Raw genomic sequence first — 23,650 nt, 5'->3', positions numbered from 1 at the left:
TTCTTGGTGCACAAATACATCAGTGCTGTCCCAATTCCGCTCCCCAGACCTGGAATATCTAGCAGTTAAGTGCTATCTTGCTTACCTACCACGGGAATTTTCTGGGGTCATTTTGGTAGCAGTATACATTCCACCTCAGGCCAATGTCAATCAGGCTTTAGATGATCTGAGCAATGAGATCAACATGCACGAATCAGCGCACCCTAATGCCTTCACCATCGTTTTGGGAGATTTAACCAATTCAGTCTGAAAAAAAATCACTAAGCAATTATCATCAACAGATCACTTACAGGACGAGAGGAAACAACACAGTGGACTATTGCTACACCACCATCAAGAATGCCTACCGTGCTATTCCACGCCCTCACTTCCAGAAGTCTGATCACCTAGCTGTACTTCTACTCCCTGAATATAGGCAGAAACTGAAGACTTCAGCATCAGTAGTGAGGCCCAGGAAGGTATGGACAAGGGAAGCACAGGAGCGCCTACAGGGCTGTTTTGAATCCGTGGACTGGACTATATTCAGGGATTCATCTTCAAACCTGGATGAATATGCTGCAGTTGTAAGCAACTTCATTAAAACCTGCGTGGATGAATGTGTGCCTACAAAGACTTACTGTACATTCCCAAACCAAAAGCCGTGGATGCAGGGCCAGACTTTAGGCAGGTCTAGGCTGGGCTGCAGCCCAGGGGCCAGAGCTGCAGAGGGGCCCAAATAGGTAGCTATCATCATGGCGGACAAAAAAAATACGAGAGTGAAGCACAGAAAAAAAAAGAAACAAGGAAAAGAGGACAGTGAGAAAGAAGCATTAAAAAAGACATTGAAGTTGACAGAATTTTTTAAACCTGTTCTCGATGATGCAACAGTACCATTGCTCTTGTCACAGTCTGAGACCTGGACAAATAGAGACTTGTTCAACAGCTAGCGCTAGCACCAACATTAGCACAGGACCACCATCCTTGCCACAGTCAGCAGCTAACCTTGGAGAGGCAGAGAGCACGTCTTTGGGATTCCCAACCACAGAGGCCTCCAAACAACCAAGTCGGGCTGCCATTAATGTTACTGCTACTGAGGATTCTCACAGCACTGATCCTGCTTGCTGGGGAAAGGAAATGTTAGATGATTCAGTCCGAGCACATTCCCCTTCCACCGGCTTTGTGTTTTGTTTTGCATGCCACATCTTCAGTGATGGTAACAGTCAGTCCATCTTTGAAACTGGCTTTAGTGACTGGAAACATGCTGCTGAGCACATAGGAGAGCATGAAAATAGTGAACACCACAGGAAAACAATACTGACCTACGTTACACTAGCGTCTGACAGCGGAAGAATAGATACAGAACTGCAAAAACAGTTCGAGTCAGAGTGCGTCTACTAATAAGTGGTCTTTACTCTGCAAGCCACACACAGCAATAGGTTAGTATGTGCTAGATCTCATTTTTCAAAAAGATTGTTGGAGTATTGTCAAGTTTCCTAGTTTGCCATAGTGCCATCTCTCTTGGCCTTTTTGTCTCTCATTTCCATTTTACTTTCTCAGAACACACGGTTGAGAAAAATACCTAGATAAAAATGCTTTGGCATTGTTTGAGGAATAAGGCCTATGCTATGTGCAGCAATAGCTAAATAAAGATTTAAGATTGGGTACATCACACTTCGTCTCTCTCATAACTTTACTAAGCCAACTAAGCCTAGGTCAATTTTTGAGTGCTTTAGATGCTGTCCTTAAAACTCAGAATCTGCATTACTTTCTGACCTCCCTCTTAAGGCCTGTAAGTTTATAGCCTACGTATTGTATTAAACCAATGCCTTGGTCCACAGCTTTGATATTTAAACCAGTACAACCTTTGCTCTTGTTCTTGCCTTTTTTTGCTTGATACAGCAGCCTCTAGCCCAGGGGCCCTGGCCCCACTAATTCTGGCCCTGCGTGGATGAACCAGGAGGTACATCATCTGCTGAAGGCTAGATCTGTGGCATTCAAGTCTGGCAACCCAAACCTATATCAGAAAACTAGGTATGATTTGTGGAGGACTATTTCAAGGGCAAAGAGACAATTTTGAACAAAGGTTGGAGCAACATCGGATGCACGGTAACTCTGGCAGGGTTTGCAAGACATTACTTCCTACAAAGAAAAACCCAACAGCATGAATGACAGCGATGCTCCACTACCAGATGAACTCAATGCCTCTATACTCGCTTTGAAAGAGAACACAACTGCAGCTGTGAAGATCTCTGCTGCACCTGATGACCCTGTGATCTCTGTCTCAGAGGCTGATATTAGGCTGTCTTTAAAGAGGGCGAACCTTTGCAAGGCAGAAGGTCCAGATGGAGTACTTGGTAAGGCTCTGAAAACCTGTGCCAACCAACTACAGGGAGTATTCGAGGAAATTTTACAACCTCTCACTGCTATGGGTGAAAGTACCCACTTGCTTCAAAAAGGCAACAATTATACCAGTGCCTAAGAAGAATAATGTGAGTTGCCTTAATGACTATCACCTGGCAGCACTCACATCGACAGTGATGAAATGCTTTGAAAGGCTGGTCATGACTAGACTGAACTTCTGCCTCAGCAAGGACCTGGACCCGTTGCAATTAGCCTATTGCCACAATAGGTCAATGGCAGATGCAATTTCAATGGCTCTTCACACAGCTTTAGACCACGTGGACAACTCAAACACCCGTGTCAGGATGCTGTTCATCGACTATAGCTCAGCATTTAATGCCCTCATTCCCACAATCCTGATTGAGAAGTTGCAGAACTCGAACCTCTGTATCTCCCTCTGCAATTGGATCCTTGACTTCCTAACCAGAAGACCATAATCTGTGCGGATTGGTGATAACATCTCCTCCTCACTAATGATCAACACTGGCGCACTGCAGGGGTTGCATTTAGCCCACTGCTCTACTCTCTATATACATATGATTACGTGGCTAAGCATAGCTCCAATATCATCTGTAAATTTGCTGATAATACAACCATTGTTGGTAGAATCTCAGGTGGTGACGAGAGGGCGTACGTTAATGAGAAATGCCAACTAGTGGAGTGGTGCCGCAGCAACAACCTGGCACTCAACATCAGTAAGATGAAAGAGCTGACTGTGAACTTCAGGAAGGGTAAGACGAAGGAACACATACCAATCCTCAGAGGGATCAGAAGTGGAGAGAGTGAGTATTTCAAGTACCTGGTTGTCAAGACCTCCGAGGATCTAACCTGGTCCCAACATACCAATGTAGTTATAAAGAAGTCAAGACAGCCGCTATACTTCGTTAGGAGTTTGAGATTTGGCATGTCAACAAATACACTCAAAACCTTCTATAGATGTACCACAGACAGCATTCTGACAGGCTGCATCACTGTCTGGTAATTTGGGGGGGGGGGGGGGCGCTATTGCACAGGACCAAAAGAAGCTGCAGAGGGTTGTAAATCTAGTCAGCTCCATCTTGGGTACTAGCTTACAAAGTACCCAGGACATCTTCAGGGAGTGGTGTCTCAGAAAGGCAGTGTTCATTATTAAGGACTTTAGGACCAGCTTCTTCCCCTCTGCCATCCAATTCCTAAATGGACATTGAACCCTTGGACACTACCTCACTTTTTTAATATACAGTATTTGTGTCTTTTGCACGTTTTAAAAAATCTATTCAATACATGTGTACTGTAATCAATTTATTTATTATTGTTAGTTTTATTTTTTTCTCTTTTATATTATGTATTGCATTGAACTGCTGCTGCTAAGTTAACAAAGTTCACTTCACATATCGGTGATAATAATCCTGATTGATTTCTGAAAAAAATAATGCTGATGTTATATTTGCCTTCCTTACTACTGGCTCAATCTACAAACTAACCTTCAGAGAATCCTGCATGAGGACTCCCAAGTCCCTTTGCACCTCTGATTTATGAATTTGCTCGCTGTATGCATTTATTCCTTTTAATAAAGTGCATGACCATGCATATTGCACTTCCCTACACTGTATTCTATCTGCCATTTCTTTGTTCATTCTCCTAATCAGTCCTTCTGCACACTCCCTGCTTCCTAAACACTACCTGCCCTCCACCTATCTTTGTATTATATTGCCCGCAAACTTGGCCACAAAGCCATCACTTCTGTCACCCAGATCACTGACATTTAACGTGAAAAGGAACAGTCCCAACACCAACCCCTCCAGAACACCACAACCACTACCATCTTGAAGGACGAGAACAGCAAATACCTGGGAACACTAGCACTTGGAAATTGACCCTCTTCACCCCCCCCCCCCCAAGTCACTCACCATCTTGACCTGGAAACATATCACTGTTCCTTCATTGTCACTGGCTCAAAATCATGAAATTCCCTCCCTAACAGCACTATGGGTGTACCTAGACCTCAGGGACTGCAGCAGTTCAAGGAGGCAGCTCATCACCACCTTCTCAAGGGCAACAATGGATGGGCAATAAATGCTGGCTTAGCTGGCAGCACCCACATCCCATAAATGAATTTTTAAAAAGTCACTGGCAGCCAACCAGAAAAGGTGTCCTTTATTTCCACTCTTTGCCTCCTGCCAGTCAGCCAAACTCTGACAATATTAGTATCTTTCCTGTAATACCATGGGCTCTTATGTTGTTTGGCAGCCTTATGTGTGGCATCTTGTCAAAGGCCTTCTGAAAATCCAAGCAAACAAGATCTACTGACTCTCTTTTGTCTATCCTGCAAGTTATTTCCTCACAGAATTGCAACAGATTTGCCATTTTTCAGTGAGGTAGTGTCCAAGGGTTCAATGTCCATTTAGGAATTGGATGGCAGAGGGGAAGAAGCTGGTCCTGAATCGCTGAGTGTGTGCCTTCAGGCTTCTGTACCTCCTACCTGATGGTAACAGTGAGAAAAGGATATGCCCTGGACATAGTGCTAACTTTGGCCTATTCTATCATGTGCCTCCAATTACCCTGAAACCTCATCCTTAATAATGGACTCCAACATCTTGCCAACCACTGAAGTCAGGCCAGTTAGTATATAACTTTCTGTCTTTTGCCATCCCTTAAAAATTGGAGTAACATTTGTAATTTTTCAGTCCTCTGGAACCATTCCAGAATCTAGTGATTCTTGAAAGATCACGAATAATGCCTCCAAAATCTTTTCAGCTATCTTTTTCGGAAACCTGGGGTGTAGTCCATCTGATCCAGGTGACTCACCTGCCTTCAAACCTTTCAGCTTCCCAGCACCCTCCCCTTAGTAATTATGACCATGTTCACTTAAGCCCCTGACACTTGAATTTCTGGCACACTGCTGGCATCTTCCACAGTGAAGAGTGGCACAAAATCTTCCCAAGTTTGTTTGCCATTTCTTTGTCACCCTATTAGTACCTCTCCAATGTCATTTTCCAGCAGTCCAATATCCACTTTCACCTCTTGTTTACTCTTTATCCATCTCAAAAAAAACTTCTGACATCATCTTATATTTTTGACTACTTACTTCATCATCTTTTTTTTGCCTTCAGTTGGGTATTAAAAGCTTCCCAATGCTTAATCTTCTCACTAGTTTTTGTCAGATTTGTCTGTTTTGTTTTCAAATGCTTATCCTCGACTTCCTTTGTCAGTCACAATTACCTCATCCTCCTTTTAGAATATTCACCTTTGGGATGTATCTAATTGCTCCAGAAACTCCAGCCATTGCTGCTCTGCTGGCATCCCTGCTTAGTGCCCCTTCCAATTAACCAGCTCTTCTCTCATGCCTCAGTAATTCTCTTTCCTCCACTGTAATACTGCTATATCTCTAAGTGTTCCTTAACCTTCACTCCCTCATCAAATCTGGCTTATTACTCAACACCACATCCAGAATTGTCTTTTCCCTGGTGGGCTCAACTACAAGCAGCTCTAAAAAGGCATCTCCAAATTCCTTCTTACAACCAGTAGGTTCTTGAACTGACCTGCACAACCCTAACCCTACCTTAAAAATAGAACACAAAGTTCAAGTAGGTGGAGCGGAGGGATGATGGCATTAAACGGTGGCTCCTTTGCTTGCATCTTCGGAAACAGTTCTAGTTCCATCTTTAATAACTTTATTTTTCTCTTTCAGGGTTCTTTTGAAGACCCTGACCTGGAGTTACACACTGACTACAGTTCTTTTCGGGAACAGGACCCGCTCTCGGGGTTTTATAACCGGCCGTTGTTGTTCGGCACACCAAGGGCTTGGCCTAAGAGTCCAGCTCGGATCTAGAAGCCTAGGATCTTGGGGCTCTGGAGATGTGCGTATTGAGGGTCTGTGTCACGACAGGAGACCCCGTGTGTCGTTGGGGAAGTCAGAATATCTGTGGTTGTGTGCCCAGATTTTTGGGACAGAGCTTAAAAAAAAAATGGTGTGGTGGACTTTTAACATCCTAAACCAGTGAGTTGTTTGTTATGTCTCCCCGCTCGCTGGGAAAATGAAGACACCTCTTTCTCCCATGTTAAGGAGAGAGAGAACCTGTGGCATGTCGAATACCAGCTGAAATGAGAAGTCTTTGGGGTAACTGCAAGTCTGTGTCTTTGCTGTTGCTTTGCTCACGCTTGAGTGCTCGGTGGTGGGGTGCCGATGTTTTTTTTGCTGGTGAGGGAGGGGGGATTGTTGCTTGCCGCCACTTACACATGGGGGGCGGGGGGAGAGGAGACTTTAGGGTTCTAACATTTGACTGTCGATCATTCTTTGGCACGCTCCTCTGTTTTCATGGATGGTTGCAAAGAAAGAGCATTTCAGGATGTATATTGTATGTTTCTCTGATGTTAAATTGCACCTATGAAACCTTTGCAACAAAAGACCATGAACATAGCCTCGCTACTTTTTTTATTTCTATTTTTTGCACTAAACTATTTAAAATGCCTATACTTACTATAATTCACATTTCCCTCCATTATTATGTATTGCATTGTACTGCTGCTGCAAAAGCAAATTTCACAACATATGCCAGTGAAATTGAACCCGATTCTAATTCTAATGGCTGTGTCTCTCTGCATTAAGGTTTTGTTTTTGCATAGTTGTTTTTCTCCCTTTCCTCACTGTCTTGTATAACTTGCACATAATTTATATTATGCATGTTATCTTTTACATGCATACATACTTGGACAACACACTGATGCTGCCATAAGTATAAGCAATAAATATCGAGAACATGAGATGAAGAGTCCTTGAAGGCGAGTCCATAGGTTATGGGAACAGATCAATGATGGGGCGAGTGAAGTTCAGTGCAGTTATCCCTGCTGGTTCAAGGGCCTGATGATAGAGGGGTAACAACTGATCCTGAAGCTGGTGGTGTGGGTCTTGAGGCTCTGTAACTTCTTCCTGATGGCAGCAACAAGAACAGAGCATGGCCTGGGTGGTAGGATGCTTTCAGGTGAATGTGCTCTGTATAGATGTGCTCAATGGTGGGGAGTGCTTTACCTGTGTGTCAGACTGGGCTGTGCCCACTCTGGGCATTCATAATCCAGGGACAGTCTGTTGTTCAACTCATTCCTTCAAGCTTCTCTGCCAATGAATATGATCACGGCTGATTACCCAAATCAAGTAATCAGTTCTAACTTTCTTCTCATATTCCATGATCCCTCATGTTTCCTTTCCAACCATGTATTCCTCCAATTTAAATGCTACTGTTCTCTTGACACCAATTCACTTGTCCAGCTCAGTGGCAGAGATCAAAGGTTTGAGAGGTGTTGCCAGAGAAGCTGAGGTAGGTATTGCAATGCACTTTGTGGATAGCATAAAATGTTGCCACTGTGTGCCGGTGTTAGAAGGAATCAATATTTAGAATGGTGGATAGGGAATCAGTGAAACTGGTTGCTTTGATGTGCATGATTTCAAGTTCTTTAAATGTTGTTGGAATAGCACTTACCTACACAAGTACAAAGAAATGCATTACATTCCAGATTTGTGCTTTGGGTGTCAGGAGGGGAGTCATTTCTGTCAAAATGGCACCGGCAATATACAGCAATGTTTTGCGGGCAGCTCACAAAACTACAAGATATTCTTTTAGATACACTTCTCCTGGACTAACATCACTACAGTCTATATTTTCACTTAAGAAATCATCTAAATGAACTAGTGATTTTATGATCTCCTGAAGGATTCAGCAAACATGACTCAGAGATGCTGGTATAGCCATTGCTAGTGTGTACTTCAGACCAGATTAAAGTGTGATGGCCAAAGAGCAGAAAACTAACCAATGTTTAGTCTCACTTCTTTGTGCCGATTAAAATTCTGAGCCAGATTAAAGTGAAGCCTGAGAGTAGAAAACAAACTGATGTTCAGCTTCAGTACTCTGTGCTGATTAAAGCGTTGAGCCAGAGTAAAGGGTCAAAGCCCAAGAGTGGAAACGAACTAGTGTTCAACCCACTTCTCCATGCCAGTCAAGATCCTCCCTTGTGCCTATCCCGTCTGCTTGACCTGTCTCCCTCTCTTCTTGCTGCCACCATTGTGCAGGAGGTGCAGGAGTCTTGGATCCCACACTGCCAGATTTGGAAGCAATTGTGCCCATCAGCCATTGGGCCCCTGGACTAGCTTCACTCACCTCAGCACTGAACTGATTCTGCAGCTTGCAGATTCACTCTTGGGGACACTGCTGTTCATGTTCTCTTTATTAGAGTCATTACCATAGAAAAGTACAGCACAGAAACAAGCCTTTTGGCTCATCTAGTTCATGTCTAACCATTTAAACTGTCTACTCCCATTGACCTGCACCGGGAGTATGGACCTCCATCCATCCACGTATATATCCAAACTTCTCTTTTAAGTTGAAATCGAGTTCGCATGCACCATTTCATAGTCATACTTTATTGATTACAGTTGCACCATAAATAATAAATAGTAATAAAACCATAAATAGTTAAATAGTAATATGTAAATTATGCCAGGAAATAAGTCCAGGACCAGCCTATTGGCTCAGGGTGTCTGACCCTCCAAGGGGGGGATTTGCACTGGCAGCTCACTCTACACTCTCAATCTTCTGAGTGAAGAAGTTTCCCTTTATGTTCCCTTAAACTTCTCACCTTTCACCCTTAATCCATGACTTCTAGTTGTAGTCCCACCCAACTTCAGTGGAAAAAGCCTGTCTATACCCCTCATAATATGGTATACCTCTATCAAGACTCCCCCAATCTTCTACGTTCGAAGGAATAAAGTCCCAATCTTTCCTTGTAACTCAGGTCTTCCAGTCCTGACAACACCCTTGTAAATTTTCTCTGTACTCTTTCAATCTTATTTACATCTTTCCTGTAGTAGGTGACCAAAACTGCACACGATACTCCAAATTAGACTTCATCAATATCTTGCACAACTTGAACATCCCATCTCTTGTACTCAATACTTTGATTTATGAAGGACAATGTGCCAAAAGCTTTCTTTATGACCCTATCTACCTGTGGCACTACTTTCAAATAATTATGGATCTGTATTCCTAGATCTTTGTTTTATAGCACTCCTCAGTATCCTACCATCCACTGTGTAAGACCTAACCTGGCTGGTCCTACTGGAAGTGTAACATCCTGCACTTGTCTGAAATAAATTTTATCTGCCATTTTTCCAGCTACTCCAGATTCTGCTGCAAGCCATGATAGCGTTCCTTGCTGTCTACTATACCCCTAACCTTTTTATCATCCACAAATTTGATGATCTACATTATCATCCAGATCATTGATATAGATGACCAATGGACCCAGCACTGATCCCTGCGGCACTCCACCAGTCACAGGCCTCCAGACAGAGAGGCGACCATCTACTACTATTCTCTGGCTTCTCCTACCAAGCCAATATCTAATCCAATTTACTACCTCATCTTGCATGTCGAGTGACTGAACCTTCTTGACCAACTTCCCTTGTGGGACCTTGTCAAAAGCCCTTGCTAAAGTCTATGTGGACAACATCCACTGCCTTGCCTTCACCAGCTTTCCTGGTAACTTCCTCAAAAACTCTAAGATTGGTTAGGCACGACCTATCATGCACAAAACCATGCCAACCATCCTTAATTAGTCTATGCCTATCCAAATACTTACATAGCTGGTCCCTCAGAATACCTTCCAACAACTGCCCTATAATTTCCTGGTTTATTTTTAGAGCTTTTCTTAAACAGCGGAACAACACCGGCTATCTTCCAAACCTCCAGAAGAGACGCTAAGGATGACTTGAGTATCTCTGTGAGGGCTCCTGCAATTTCTGCATTTGTCTCCCACAGGGCCCAAGGGAACATCTTGTCATGCCTTGGGGATTTATCCACTCTAATTTGCCTCAAGACAGTGAATACCTCCACTTCTGGAATCTGTATAAGGTCCATTAAGTTGATGTCGCTTTGTTTCACTTCTATATACTCTGTGTCTGTCTCCTGAGTAAATACCGACACAAAAAAAAAATCAATTTAAGATCTGCCCCACCATCTCTTTTGGCTCGACACATGGATTACCATTCTGATTTCCAGAGAACAAATTTGTCCCTTGCAATCCTTTTGCTTTTAACATACATGTAGAATCCCTTAGGATTCTCCTTCAGCTTGTCTGCTAGGGCAATCTCATGCCTTCCTTAAGCCCATCTGATTTCTTTCTTAAGTGTTCTCTCACATTTCCAAAACCCCACAAGCACCTCATCGGTTCCTACCTGCCTCTAACTGCTATACACCACCTTTATTTTTCTTAACCAGGGCCTCAATATCTCTTGAAAACCAACGTTCCCTACACCTGATATCTTTACCTTTGATTCTGACAGGCACATACAGGTTTTGTACTCTCAAAATTTCACTTTTGAAGGCCTCCCACATACCAAGTACAGCCTTGCCAATTAACAGCCAGTCCCAATCCACACTTGCCAGATTCTTTCTGATACCATCAAATTTCTCCAGTTTAGAAACTCAACATGCGGACCAGACCCATCTTTTTTGCAAATTTACTTTGAAACTAATAGCATTTTGATCACAAGATACAAAGTGTTCCCCAACACAAACTTCTGACACTTGCACTGCCTCATTCCCTAACAGATCAAGTATTGCACACTCTCTCAATGCAACTTCTATGTACTGATTAAGTGAACACACTTGAAAAACCCTATCTCATCTAGTTCTTTTAGTGTGGGAATCCCAGTCAATATGTGGAAAGTGAAATCACCTACTATAACAACTTTATGTTTCTTGCAGCAGTCTGCGATCTCTCTACAAATTTGTTCCTTTAAATCCCACGGCCTGTTGGGTTGCCTGTAACCCAACAGCCAGGGTCATGGTCCATATAGGTACCAATGACATAGTTAGGACAAGTGATGAAGTTCTGCAAAGTGAGTTCAAGGAGTTAGGTGCTAAGTTAAAGGGCACCTTATAAGATAACTTATTCCCAGTTCTACCTATAACACCTTATTAGACAAGTTCTCCAGTCTGTCCTGACTGAGCACAGCCATAACATTTTCCCCAACAAATAACACCACCCCTCCTCCTTTAATCCCTTCTGTTCTGTCACGTCTGAAACAACAGAATCCCAGAATATTGAGTTGCCAGTCCTGCCCCTCTTGCAACCAAGTCTCACTAATGGCTACAAATCATAATTCCATGCGTTGATCCAAGCCCTGAGCTCATCTACCTTTCCTATGATACTTCCTGCATTGAAATATACACAGCACAGGATGTTAGTCGCATCACACACAACCTTTTGATTCCTGACTTTGTCTGAGGTCTTAACATCTGTCTCCACAACCTCTCCAATATTTGTTCTGGCACTTTGGTTCCCATCCTTTTGCAACACTGGTCTAACCCCCTTCCCCTTTGCAGCACTAGCAAACCTTCCAGCTCGGATTAATTCCCCCTCCAGTTCAGCTGTAAACCTAAACCATCTCTTCTGTACAGGTCCCAACTTCCCTGGAAGGGAGCCCAGTGACCCAAAAATCTGACTCTCTCCCTCCTACATCAACTGCTTAACCATGTGTTAAATGGTATAACCTTCCTATTTCTGGACTCACTAGCACGTGGCATGGGTAGCAAACCTGCCCTTTAACTTAGCACCTAACTCCCTGAACTCACTTTGCAGAACTTCATCACTTGTTCTAACTACGTCATTGGTACCTATATGGACCATGACCCTGGCTTTTCACCCTCCCACTTAAGAATGCTGAGGATTCAATCTGAAATGTTTTGGACCCTGGCATCAAGGAGGCAACACACCATCTGGGTATCTCATTCTTGTCCACAGAACCTCCTTTCTGTTTCCCTAACCAACAATTCTCCTATTACCACAGCTCTCCTCTTCCCTTCTGAGTCACAGATTCAGATTCAGACTCAGACTGAGTGGCAGAGACCTGACCGCTGTCACTTTCCTCCACTAGGTTACTCCTCCCAACAGTATCCAAAGTGGTATACCTGTTGCTGAGGGGGGATGGCCACAGGGACAAATCTGCACAGGCTGTTTAACCCCTTTCCCCTTCCTGACTGTCACACCAGTTTCCTGTGTCCTGTACCTTGGCTGCCAAACCCAGGCATCAATGCGTAGATCACTAGTAAGTGACAAATGATAAAACTATTAATAAACCATTCCGTAACTTGGTTCTTGATGGGGAGCAGTCTGAGTTGGTGGTAATTAGCCAGAATGGATTTGTTTCACTTTTTATGAATAAGAAATCCCTAGGGAATTTTCCACATTATCAAGTAGATGGCATCTGGTAGATCAAGTAATCTATTGCCAAAATTTGGTTGGAGGTATAGCTAGTTCTGGAACAGAGCAATGCAGCTAGGATATTGTTTGCTTCAATAGCTTTTGCTGCATTCACAGCTTTTAGTCACTCCTTGATATCAAAAGAATGAATCAAAGTAGCTCAAAACTTCTTTGATGGTGTGGATGTGAAGAGAACGCAAGAGTAGACCATCCACTTAGCACTGAAAATCAAAAAAGAACTAAACCGCAGACTATAGAAATCTGTAAAAGCACACAAAAATACTGGGAACACGGGGTGGGGGGGGAGGCCAGACAGCATAAATAGACAGAGAAACAGTTACCATTTCAGGTCCAATGGAGAGGGAGAAGATGGGAGTTCCTTATAATTAACAAAAGCAGAACATGTTAAGCATGCAAGACTATGGAATCAGAAAGAAAAACTAAGGACAAATAATCGATAGCTTACTATCAGCAACACAGTACACATATTAAAACTATACCCTGATACAATTAACTTATCTCCCAACTCTAAACCAAAGTCAGAATCTTGAAATCATTACTTTGATGTACATAACCACAGCAGGAAATATTGTTATCACTGAAATCAAAATTCACTATCTCAGTCATCATTGCTCTAGTATATACAATCTACAGGCATAATTTTGCATGAAGATCACTTCAACAGCACTTTTTCCTATGGTCTCTATCATTGCGAAGGACAAAATCAAATAGCCTTAGGAATGCAATTATCTCCCTGGGATATTCCTAAGAATGTTTGGTTTTTCAGACAAACCATCAGGCTTTATAACATCAAGCTAACATTCTGGAACAACATTGTGAAAACAAGTTCAGAAGACTGCAGCATTTCAAGATGGTAGCTACAATTTTCATGTTCAACTAGTGACCAGCAATAAATGCAAGGCAGTGCATTTGTTTCATGATCAAAGTAATTTGGAGTCCTGAAATGTCTAGCTGGGACTTCTGATATTATATGCAGAAGGCCATAGGTTGCTGATATTGCATTAGCAGGGATGGCAGTTGAATAATGGGCATGATTAAAAATTCACAAAGAATGGATAAAAGCAGCCACAAAAATGCTGCAGGTAACGTGGACATACCAAATGAACTTTGCATCTACACATCATGCACAATTAAAAATGGAAAGAGGATAACAATCCACATCTTCAAAGTTCCTCAAGTCTAGTAATTCAACTTTAATTAGATTAAAGAACAAAATAAAAGTAGAACTCAAATAGAGAATAATGCAAGTACTAGTAGTGGAACTGGAGCTACTATTTTCCCTTCGTTAATTAGATGGGTACATCCCCCTAGTTAATATTAACTCTATTTCTTACTCCACATTACCTGAACTGCAGAATATCTCCTGCAATTCCAGTTCTTTTTTTTAACCATTAAAACAGCTGTAAGGCTCCAAAATAATCACCAATATATCTCAAAAGAAACTTTACTGCATTATCATAGACTCTAACAGTTTAAAAATGTACACAATGTTCAGTACTATTTGCAACCCCTCAGATAATAAAGCAGTACACATCATAATACAGCAAGACCTGGATGATGAAGTGTAAGTTACATTCACACCATATAAATGCCAGGCAATGATAATATTCAACAAGAGAATATCCAGCTATTATCCCTAACGTTCAGTGCCATTGCCAACACTAAACCCTTAGACAGCATCTTTCAAACCCATGATCTCTACCAGCTAGAAAGGAGAGGCCAGCAAAAGCATGGAAACACCACCACCTGTAAGATGCCCTCTAAATCATGTGCCACCCAGTCTTGGAAATATGTTGTCATTCTTTCACTATTGCTTGGCTAAGATTCAGGAATGCCCTCCTGAACAATATGGTGATTATCATCACACCCCTAAGACTGCAAACGCCCAAGGCCTCTTGAGGGAAGGAAGGATAGGCGATTAAATGCTGCTTAGCCCAAGGCGCTCACAGTCCTTGAATGAATAATGAATTTAAAAAATGGAAGGGACATTCAGATTAAGGACCAATTTAAATTGCACTGTGAGGGGACTAGATACATCTGGAATTTTCTTTGTCACAGTTTTGTGTGAAAAAAATTTCAGAAATGACAATGTGAAGTATCACCTGGCTATCAATTTAGCCCAGCAGAGTTGCCTCCTATAGTATGACAACCACTCTAGTTCAGGACACTGATGATCTGAAAATAGAATTCAGGACGGTACTCTGTGGAAAACTGAAAAAAAAAACTGTTGTTCTCCTTTAAATGAGATAATTACCTACAGTTGTGCTATACAACCTTTTGATTCCATTGTATCTGCACACTTTTTAAGTTTAATCTAGGTCTGGGCTCCTAACCTGGGGTCCATGGACCCTATGCTTAATGGCATTGGTCCATGGCACAAAAAAGGTTAGGAATCTCTGATCTAGATAGTCATCAACACAAAAGGCTAACTCTTTCTCCACAAAAGTTGACTGAACTGTTGAGTATTGCTAGCATTTTATGCTTCTATTTTCAGCATAAAGAAATGAACTGAGTAAAAAGCTAGAGAAAATACAGAAAATATTCACAAGGATGTTGCCTGGATTGGAAAACTTGAGTTATTGAGACTGGATAGGTTGGATCTGTTTCCCTTAAAACAAAGAAGGTGGAGAAGTGATATGACAGGGATACATAAAATTATGAGAGATGCAGATGAGGTAGGTAGCCAAAGTCTGTTTCACACACTGGGGTGTTTTACAAAAAAAAACATAGATTTAAGGTGAGAAGAGTGAGGTTTAAAAGGGATCTGAAGAGTAATTTCTTCACATAAAGAGGAGTTGCCTTTTGGAATAAGCTAGCAGAGGTGTAGTGGCAGGAAAAAGACAAACTACAAAAGATAACTGGGTAGGAATGAGCATGGAATTAATGCAGGTAAATGGAATTAGCATAGGTAGACAAGATGATTGGTATGTACATGGTAAGATGAAAGGTCTGTTTCTATACTGCCTCTTATGACATTCAAGAAACTTTACTGAAGTCTTGTGCATGATATTCCTTGTTGAGCTGCAACTACTTTGAGAAGCAAGATCAGGTGGTGGTACAAAATGGCTTTTGATCTTTTCCGCACAAGAGCAGTTAATCAGAGTAAAGAACTACATTCAAGTTGTTTGGAGATGCAATAGTACTGTATTTAAAACCACAATTCAATGATTAATTCCTTACCTACTACAAACATGGTCTATAAGCAGAGACATTGAGTCTAGATTGCCATCCAGCTTAGTATTGTGATATAGGCACCGGTCCCGCTGCAGTTCCACTGCTTGGCGCAGTAAAGTCTGTAAGCGTCGTGGAGGTAGCATTACTGATGGGGGCAAGTACACTGGGAAAACAAACAACAAATAAAAATTGATTTAACTCTGATGAGTAAAGGAATCGTAACAAAAATATCCGATACAGGTCCTCCCTAGTTATAATTCCCATGAACCATTCATAATCTGAACAGTTTTCAAGTTGGAAATGCAGTCGCAATTCTAATACCAAAAAAGCTTGTTCACATATATGGACTGTACATAGTCAGGCATTCGTAAACTGGGGAAGACTTGGAAAGACAAATCTGACGCACACAACTTTAGATGTGAATAAACAAAGGATTAAAGCTCCCAACCTAAATACAGCAAATTTTCTGCTTACTTGACTTGACAGAATCATGTTAACCTTGCTCAGTCCTTTATAAACACGAAAGCCTAGCTGTGAGCATGAACATAAGAAACACCTGGAATATGTCATCTGGCCCTCTCTGTGTACACATCATCCATAAGATCACAACTGATCTATGTATTAACACAATACAATTTTCTTGCATTTTCCACTTATCCCTTGATTCTCTAAATATTCTAAAATCTGTTTGAATTCTCAACTAAGCCTTCAGACTTCTAGCATAAATTTCAAACATTCACCATTGTCTAAGTAAAATAAATTTCTGAGTCAGTGATTACCAATTCCATACTCCTCAGCAAGAAGAATCACTCTGAATCTAGCCAGTCAAAACCCTATTTTTTTTTAATATTCTGATGATCTTTCCCTTTATTCCTCTTAACTTCTGAGAATGTAGGCCTTGTCTACTCAATCATTTCCTATACAAAAAAAAAACACCATCACTAACTGATCAAGTGAATCTTTATGGAATTCTCTCAATGAAAAGTATATACAGTGGCATGCAAAAGTTTGGGCATCCCGGTCAAAATTTCTATTACTGTGAATAGCTACGCGAGTAAAAGATGACCTGATTTCCAAAAGGACATAAAGTTAAAGATGACACACTTCTTTAATATTTTAAGAAAACTTTATTTCCATCTTTTACAGTTTCAAAATAACAAAAAAGGAAAAGGGCCTGAAGCAAGAGTTTGGGCACCCTGCATGGTCAGTACGTAGTAACACCCCCTTTGGTAAGTATCACAGCTTGTAAACGCTTTCTGCAGCCAGCTAAGAGACTTTCAATTCTTGTTTGGCGGATTTTCGTCCACTCTTCCATGCAAAAGGCTTCTAGTTCTTGGGCCGTCTTGCATGCACTGCTCTTTTGAGGTCTATCCACAGATTTTCGATGATGTTCAGATTGGGAGACTGTGAGGGCCATGGCTTGCACCTCTTGAGGAAGTCCACTGTGGATTTTGAGGTGTGTTTAGGATCATTATTCTGTTGTAGAAGCCATCCTCTTTTCATCTTCAGCTTTTTTTTTTACAGACGGTGTGATGTTTGCTTCCAAAATTTGCTGGTATTTAATTGAATTCATTCTTCCCTCTACCAGTGAAATGTTCCCTGTGCCACTGGCTGCAACACAAGCCCAAAGCATGATCGATCCACCCCCGTGCTTAACAGTTGGAGAGGTGCTCTTTTCATGAAATTCTGCACCCTTTTTTCTCCAAACATACCTTTGCTCATTGCAGCCAAAAAATTCTATTTTAACTTCATCAGTCCACAGGACTTATGTCCAAAATGCATCAGGCTTGTTTAGATGTTCCTTTGCAAACTTCTGATGCTGAATTTTGGGGTGAGGACGCAGGAAAGGTTTTCTTCTGATGACTCTTCCATGAAGTTCATATTTGTGCAGATGTCACTGCACAGTAGAACAGTGCATCACCACTCCAGAGTCTGCTAAATCTTCCTGAAGGTCTTTTGCAGTCAAATGGGGGTGTTGATTCGCCTTTCTAGCAATCCTATGAGCAGCTCTCTCGGAAAGTTTTCTTGGCCTTCCAGACCTCAACTTGACTTCCACCGTTCCTGTTAACTGTAATTTCTTAATTACATTATGAACTGAGGAAACGGCTACCTGGAAACGCTTTGCTATCTTCTTATAGCCTTCTCCTGCTTTGTGGGCATCATTTATTTTAATTTTCAGTGTGCGGCAGCTCCTTAAAGGAGCCCATGGCTGCTGATCGTTGGGACAAGGTTTGAGGAGTCAGGGTATTTATAAAGCTTATCAAGGATGTATACAAGTTCAATAAAACATCTATAGTCCTGTATTCAAATCTCATCATAACAAAAGCCAAATACCACTTACCTTCCAAACTGGTTACTGTGTAAGATGGGTGACTTTCAGCATTTTGTGTATAAGGATGACTGATTCTGAATATCATTACCCAGTTTTTTTTAAACCATATCAAGAAGGTTATGTTTTTCTCGTTTGTGGGCTGACATAAATAACATACTTTTCTATGACACATTCTGATATTTCTTATAATATAAGAGGTATTTCAGCCATTGATTCTAAGTTATCCATAGTCATACAGCTGAAAACAAGCACTCTGGCTCAACTGGTTCATGATGAACAAGATGCCCCATCAAATCTAGCATTTGGCCCATAGCATTCTAAACCTTTCCTATCCACGTTCCTGCCCAAATGTCTTTTAAATGTTACGATACCTGCCTCAACACTACCTCTGGCAGCTCATTCCACATACATATCTCCCTTTGTGTAAAGAAAAAAAATTGCCCCTCTAGGTCCAATTATCTTTACCCTCTTACCTTAAACCTATGCCCTCTAGTTCAATTCCCTAATCCTGGGAAAATGTCTAAGTGTATTCACCTTACCTCTGCCCTCACCTCACCCCACCCCCCATGACTTTATACACCTCTAAAAGATCACTTCAGTTCTCTAGCCTGCCCAATCTCTCACTATAACCCAGTATCTCCACTGGCAAGATCCTTATAAATCTCATCTGCACTCCTTCCAGTTTAGAGCTGATCAAAGAGTTCAGAACACGACCAGTACACATGTTCTAGTCTACACCAACAGTGTTAAGAACTTCAAGTTCCTAGGTGTGAAAATCACCAATAGCCTGTCCTGGCCCAAATGAAGACACAGCCAAGAAAGCTCACCAGTGTCTCTGCTTCCTCAGGAAGCCACAGAAATTCAGTGACGTTTAATAATTTTTACTGATGTGTAGTGGAACGCATTCTGACTTGGTATGGCGACTGTTCCGCACGTGACATTCTCTCTTCTCCCCTCTCCCATCAGGCAGATACCACCAAAACACTTACCACAAGGTTAAAGGACAGCTTCTATCCCACTGCTACAGACTCTTGAATGGACCTCTTAAGAAGGGACTCTTAGCCTCATGATTGACCTCATTATGATCTTGCACTTTAATGATTTACCTCATCTTAACTCAATGCACTCTGGAAAAATTGATCTATATAAACAGTATGCAAGACAACTTTTTCATTTTATCTTCGAAAGATTTAAAGATTCAAAGTTCAAAGTAAATTTATTATCAAAGTATATATAAATTATGCAACTTTGAGATTTATCTGCTTACAGGCAGCCGCAACGCAAGAAACCTGAAAGAACATAATTTAAAAAAAAGACCAGCACCCAATGTACAGCAAAAGAGAATAACAACACAAATCATGCAAACAATAGAAGCAAGCAGCAGCATGCTGAACCAAATTGAGTCTACAGTCCTGAATCCCTGGAGCAACCAGATAGCCCATGAGCCAGGACCCCAGATTTGGGCCACCGGTACCATTGGGGGGGGGGGGGGAAGAGATAAGTCTTAGTGATTTTTGGCAAGGTATATCCCCCTAGTGATAGCATTGCAGTGGTGGTAGCTTTCCCCTTTGGACAGATCGCTGTGGACCAGGCTATTGAAGCCACAGTGAACAAAGACACACAGACTCCTGGAGGCACATCACGGTTCAGCCTGAATGCTGGAGTTATCAAGCATTACTACTTAACAGCTGAGCACCGCAGTGCATTCCTGGGACAGTTAAAGGAGATGGTGCAAGGCAACAAATCAGAGCTTTGTCATGCGGAGCTACAGTGGCCAAGAATCCAGAAAGATGAGGAAGCAGTTTCAGCAGTGGTTAGCCTCATACATGAACCGGTCAACCCATTTGCAGAGAAGCTGGACCTCACTAGCATTTCTACGGCAAATACAGCCCCTAAGGACATTGCCTCTGACCTGATTAAGGCATATGAGATTGGTGAGCAATGCTATGCAACCTTCAAGGGTGAGAGACTGGAGGAAGACCCACCAGCAAAGAAATTCAATGACTCAATGAAAACCAACAAGCTGAAAACATTCAGTGATATGTGTAAGAAGAGAGAAGTGAAATCAAATGGGAGGGCGATCATCTTGAAAGCAAACAGGTCTTTGTTTGGATGCATCATAGTGATGGCACAAGGGCGCAGTCTACCTGTGGAGGATATCCTTTCTCATCCTTTTGGACCATTGCCCTGGGCCCTGTCCACATCAGAAGGATTGCTGAGAAAGACAAATAAAGCCACAACCTTGCAGAAAAATGTAGCAGTAGAAGTCCAGCTCCCAGGAAACTCTGCTACAGTGGTTGATGGAATGAACTTGGTCCAAAGAGTGAAAGGTGATCAAGTTACTTTCAGAGATGTTGCCACAACATTTCTGGGTAGGGCTCTGAGGGAAGGCAGTCAGAGTAGCAGAATAGATGTTGTGTTCAATACATACAAGGAGAACTCTATCAAGAATAGTGAAAGATCTCTATGGGGTGAAGAGACTGGCCATGAGTTGCAAGGTATCACAGGCACACAGATGGTGAGGCAGTGGAGGAGCTTCCTGACCAAAGTCAGAAACAAAAATAGTCTCATTAGCTTCATAGCCCATGAATGGAGGAAAGCTGCATACAGAGTAAAGCTACAGGAGAAGATTCTGTATGCAACTGTGAATGACAAATGTTACAGAATCACATCTCAAGACAATGGGGAGGTGTCAGCTCTTCAGTGTCAACAAGAAGCGGATGGCCGCCTACTTCTCCATGCTGCCCATGCCACAAGAGAGGGATACCAATCTGTAATGATCTGCTCAGAAGACACAGATGTCTTTATTATGTCTTTAGCATTTTGTGACAAGATTGAGGCCCCATTGTTCCAGAAGTGTGGCATTAGAACCCGTACAAGGCTTGTAGACATCAGCAAAGTTGCTGCCACTGTTGGCACAAAGGTTTGTAGGGCTCTCATCGGGTTGCACACATATACAGGATGTGACACTGTAAGTGCTTTTGCAGGCAAAGGGAAGACAAGTGCCCTAAAACTTCTGACCAGCAACAGGGAAACTCAGGGTACATTCTTAGAGTAGGGTCAGGAATGGGACCTCTCCCTAGAACTGATGGACAAACTGAAGGCATTTACATGTCTCTTGTATGCCCCAAAAGCATTGACCACCAAGATCAATTAGCTCAGGTATCACCTTTTCTGTGCCAAAAAAAAGGTGAAATCGCAAGTCATCAACTCCCACTATGCAAGGACTACTTAATAAAACATGCACAGTGAGCCAACTACCAGGCTGGTATATGGAAAAGATGTTTGGAGAAGGACCTACAAGTGCCAAGCCGTGTTGGCAGAGGATGGAAGATGGAGAGAGAAGAGGAAGCTGAACAGTTGGTGGTGCACTGGATGGAAGGCTAGCCAGCACACGATGCCGTCCTGGATCTACTGGCCTGTAACTGTCCAAAAAAATGTTCACTCCCAAGATGTATGTGTGTTGCAAATGGCCTCAGGTGTACTGGCATGTGTAGACTGGCAGGCTGTGAGAACCAGGCATCCACCTCAGAGAGTGTGGAAAGTTCAGATGAAGATGTGGAAGACTTGGAAAATTACTGATTATTAATAAGTTATGAAAGTATGGAAAACAAAGTATGCAAAGCAGTCTTTGATTAAATATTCATTTTACAACCAAATGGGGCCTAGGTTATGGCCATGTGGAACCCTACATTTGAATTATTGTACTGTAATTCTATCTGCTATGACAAAAGCTTAAGATTGTTTTGATTTGATATGGAAAATATCATGACATTGATAAAACTCCAGAAATCTCTCCAAATAAGATTTTTTTTTTACCTTTTGGGGGGGGGGGTGAGGTAACATTTTCTGCTGTACTGATGTTAATATGGAATATATACAAAAAGTGATTATTTATTTTAAGTAATAAAGCTACTGGTGCAATGTTATCACATATTTTCTAACTCTAGAGATGTATACCTTGCCAAAAATCACTTTGAGCATTATTCCCCCCAGATGGTACTGACCAACCCTACTGGCTCACAGGCTACAAGTAGGCCCAAAGCCTCAGCCTCAAATTCATCAAATAGCAAGGCAAGCCGCTATGATGCTCGCAGACATGAAGCGTGTAGCAGCTGGAGTAGACTCACAGCCTCAGCACCACAAAGGGAGGAGTACACATTGCGGGAGAGCGAGCAAAACTGGCTCGACCATCACCTCCGGTCTTGACATCCCGTCTTTTCAGTCATTCTGGGCCAGCGTTTAAATTGTCCAAACACTGGATCATCACCTGCTGGGTGAAGGGCCTACACTTTGCCACTCAGTCTGAAGCCATTCTCGATCTCTTCAAATTGGCTCAATGCTTAGAGTGATCCACCCACTTACGCACCAAAACTTCTCTGCCTCAACTCTTAAAATCGCTCGCTCCAATTGCATCTCTGAAATGCCTTCAAACATGTTGCACCCTGACTGTGCAACACATCAATACGGCTCCTCATCCCTCAAATCAGCCTCACCTCCTCATTACACAATTTACCTCAAAAAAAGTATTTTTATTAATGTTTTTGGTCGTATTTCTTGCCTTCTGAACTACCAGTAACCTGTCGCACAATTTCAGTAGTGCCATCTTAAACCAGAATATCTTGGTACATGTAACAATAATAAACCAATAAATAACAACTTTCCTGTAGCATGGTGACAAAAACTGAACAGAGTACTCCAGATGCAGCTTCACTATCATCTTGTACAATTGCAACATGCCCTCTGAATTTTTATACTCAGTGCCATGACTGATAAAGGCCAGTGTGCCAAAAGCCTTCTTCATCACTGTGTACCTGTGACTCCACTTTCAGGGAATCACATACTTCTTGAACTTCAAGGTCCCCCTGTTCTATATCACAGTCTAGGGCCCTGCTGTTCACTATAAAAATTCTACCTCATTTTGGTTTTCCCAGATGCAACATCCCATACTAAACTGAACTAAAATGATTAAGCTGATCAAAATCCTCTCCCAATTTTTGATAACTTCCTTCACTGACAACTACTCTAGTGTCACCTGCAAACTTTCTAAACATGCCTTGCAGATACTTGATCAAATTGTTAATATAGATGACAAACAACAATAGGCCAGGTACCGACCCATGAGGTACACCACTCGTCATGGGCTTCCGGTTTGAGAAGAACCTTCACCACTCTTGCTTCCATCCATCAAGTCAACTGCATATCAAATTAGCGAGCTCTCCCAGCATTCCATGTCATCTAATCTTCCAAAAGAGCTCATTAAACCTTATTAAAGGCCCTACTGAAGTCCACATAGCCTATATCTACCACATCGACTGTGCAGCCCTCACTGAAGTTCTTGGAGATGTCATCAATCAGGGTCTTCATACATGATCTCCCATGCACAAAATATGTTGCCCAACCCTAATCAAGCCTTCTTTAAAGAGACATGTACATCTTATTCTTTAGAATTCTCTCTAGTAACTTACCAACCAGATGTTAGACTGACTGGTCTATAGTACCCAGGAT

The 23,650-nt window shown here is 42.0% G+C and overlaps 1 protein-coding gene across 5 annotated transcripts in view; it reads right to left on the bottom strand.

The window, feature by feature from the left end:
* LOC134342406 (WD repeat-containing protein 26) overlaps positions 1 to 23,650 on the bottom strand; it is a 159,314-nt gene that overhangs the window by 75,473 nt on the left and 60,191 nt on the right. For all 5 annotated transcript variants that reach the window (XR_010017017.1, XM_063040494.1, XM_063040495.1 and 2 more), the window contains exon 6: positions 15,817 to 15,973. Coding sequence is in view for 4 of the 5 variants with exons in the window: in XM_063040494.1 (XP_062896564.1) it covers positions 15,817 to 15,973 (157 nt within the window). In the remaining variant the exon portion in view is untranslated. The remainder of the gene's footprint in view (positions 1 to 15,816; positions 15,974 to 23,650) is intronic.

This window comes from Mobula hypostoma, chromosome 2 (assembly GCF_963921235.1).
Source record: "Mobula hypostoma chromosome 2, sMobHyp1.1, whole genome shotgun sequence".
Taxonomy (NCBI): domain Eukaryota; kingdom Metazoa; phylum Chordata; class Chondrichthyes; order Myliobatiformes; family Myliobatidae; genus Mobula; species Mobula hypostoma.
The sequence above is the reverse complement of the archived record's forward strand: the minus strand, read 5'-3'. Positions and strand labels throughout refer to the sequence as shown.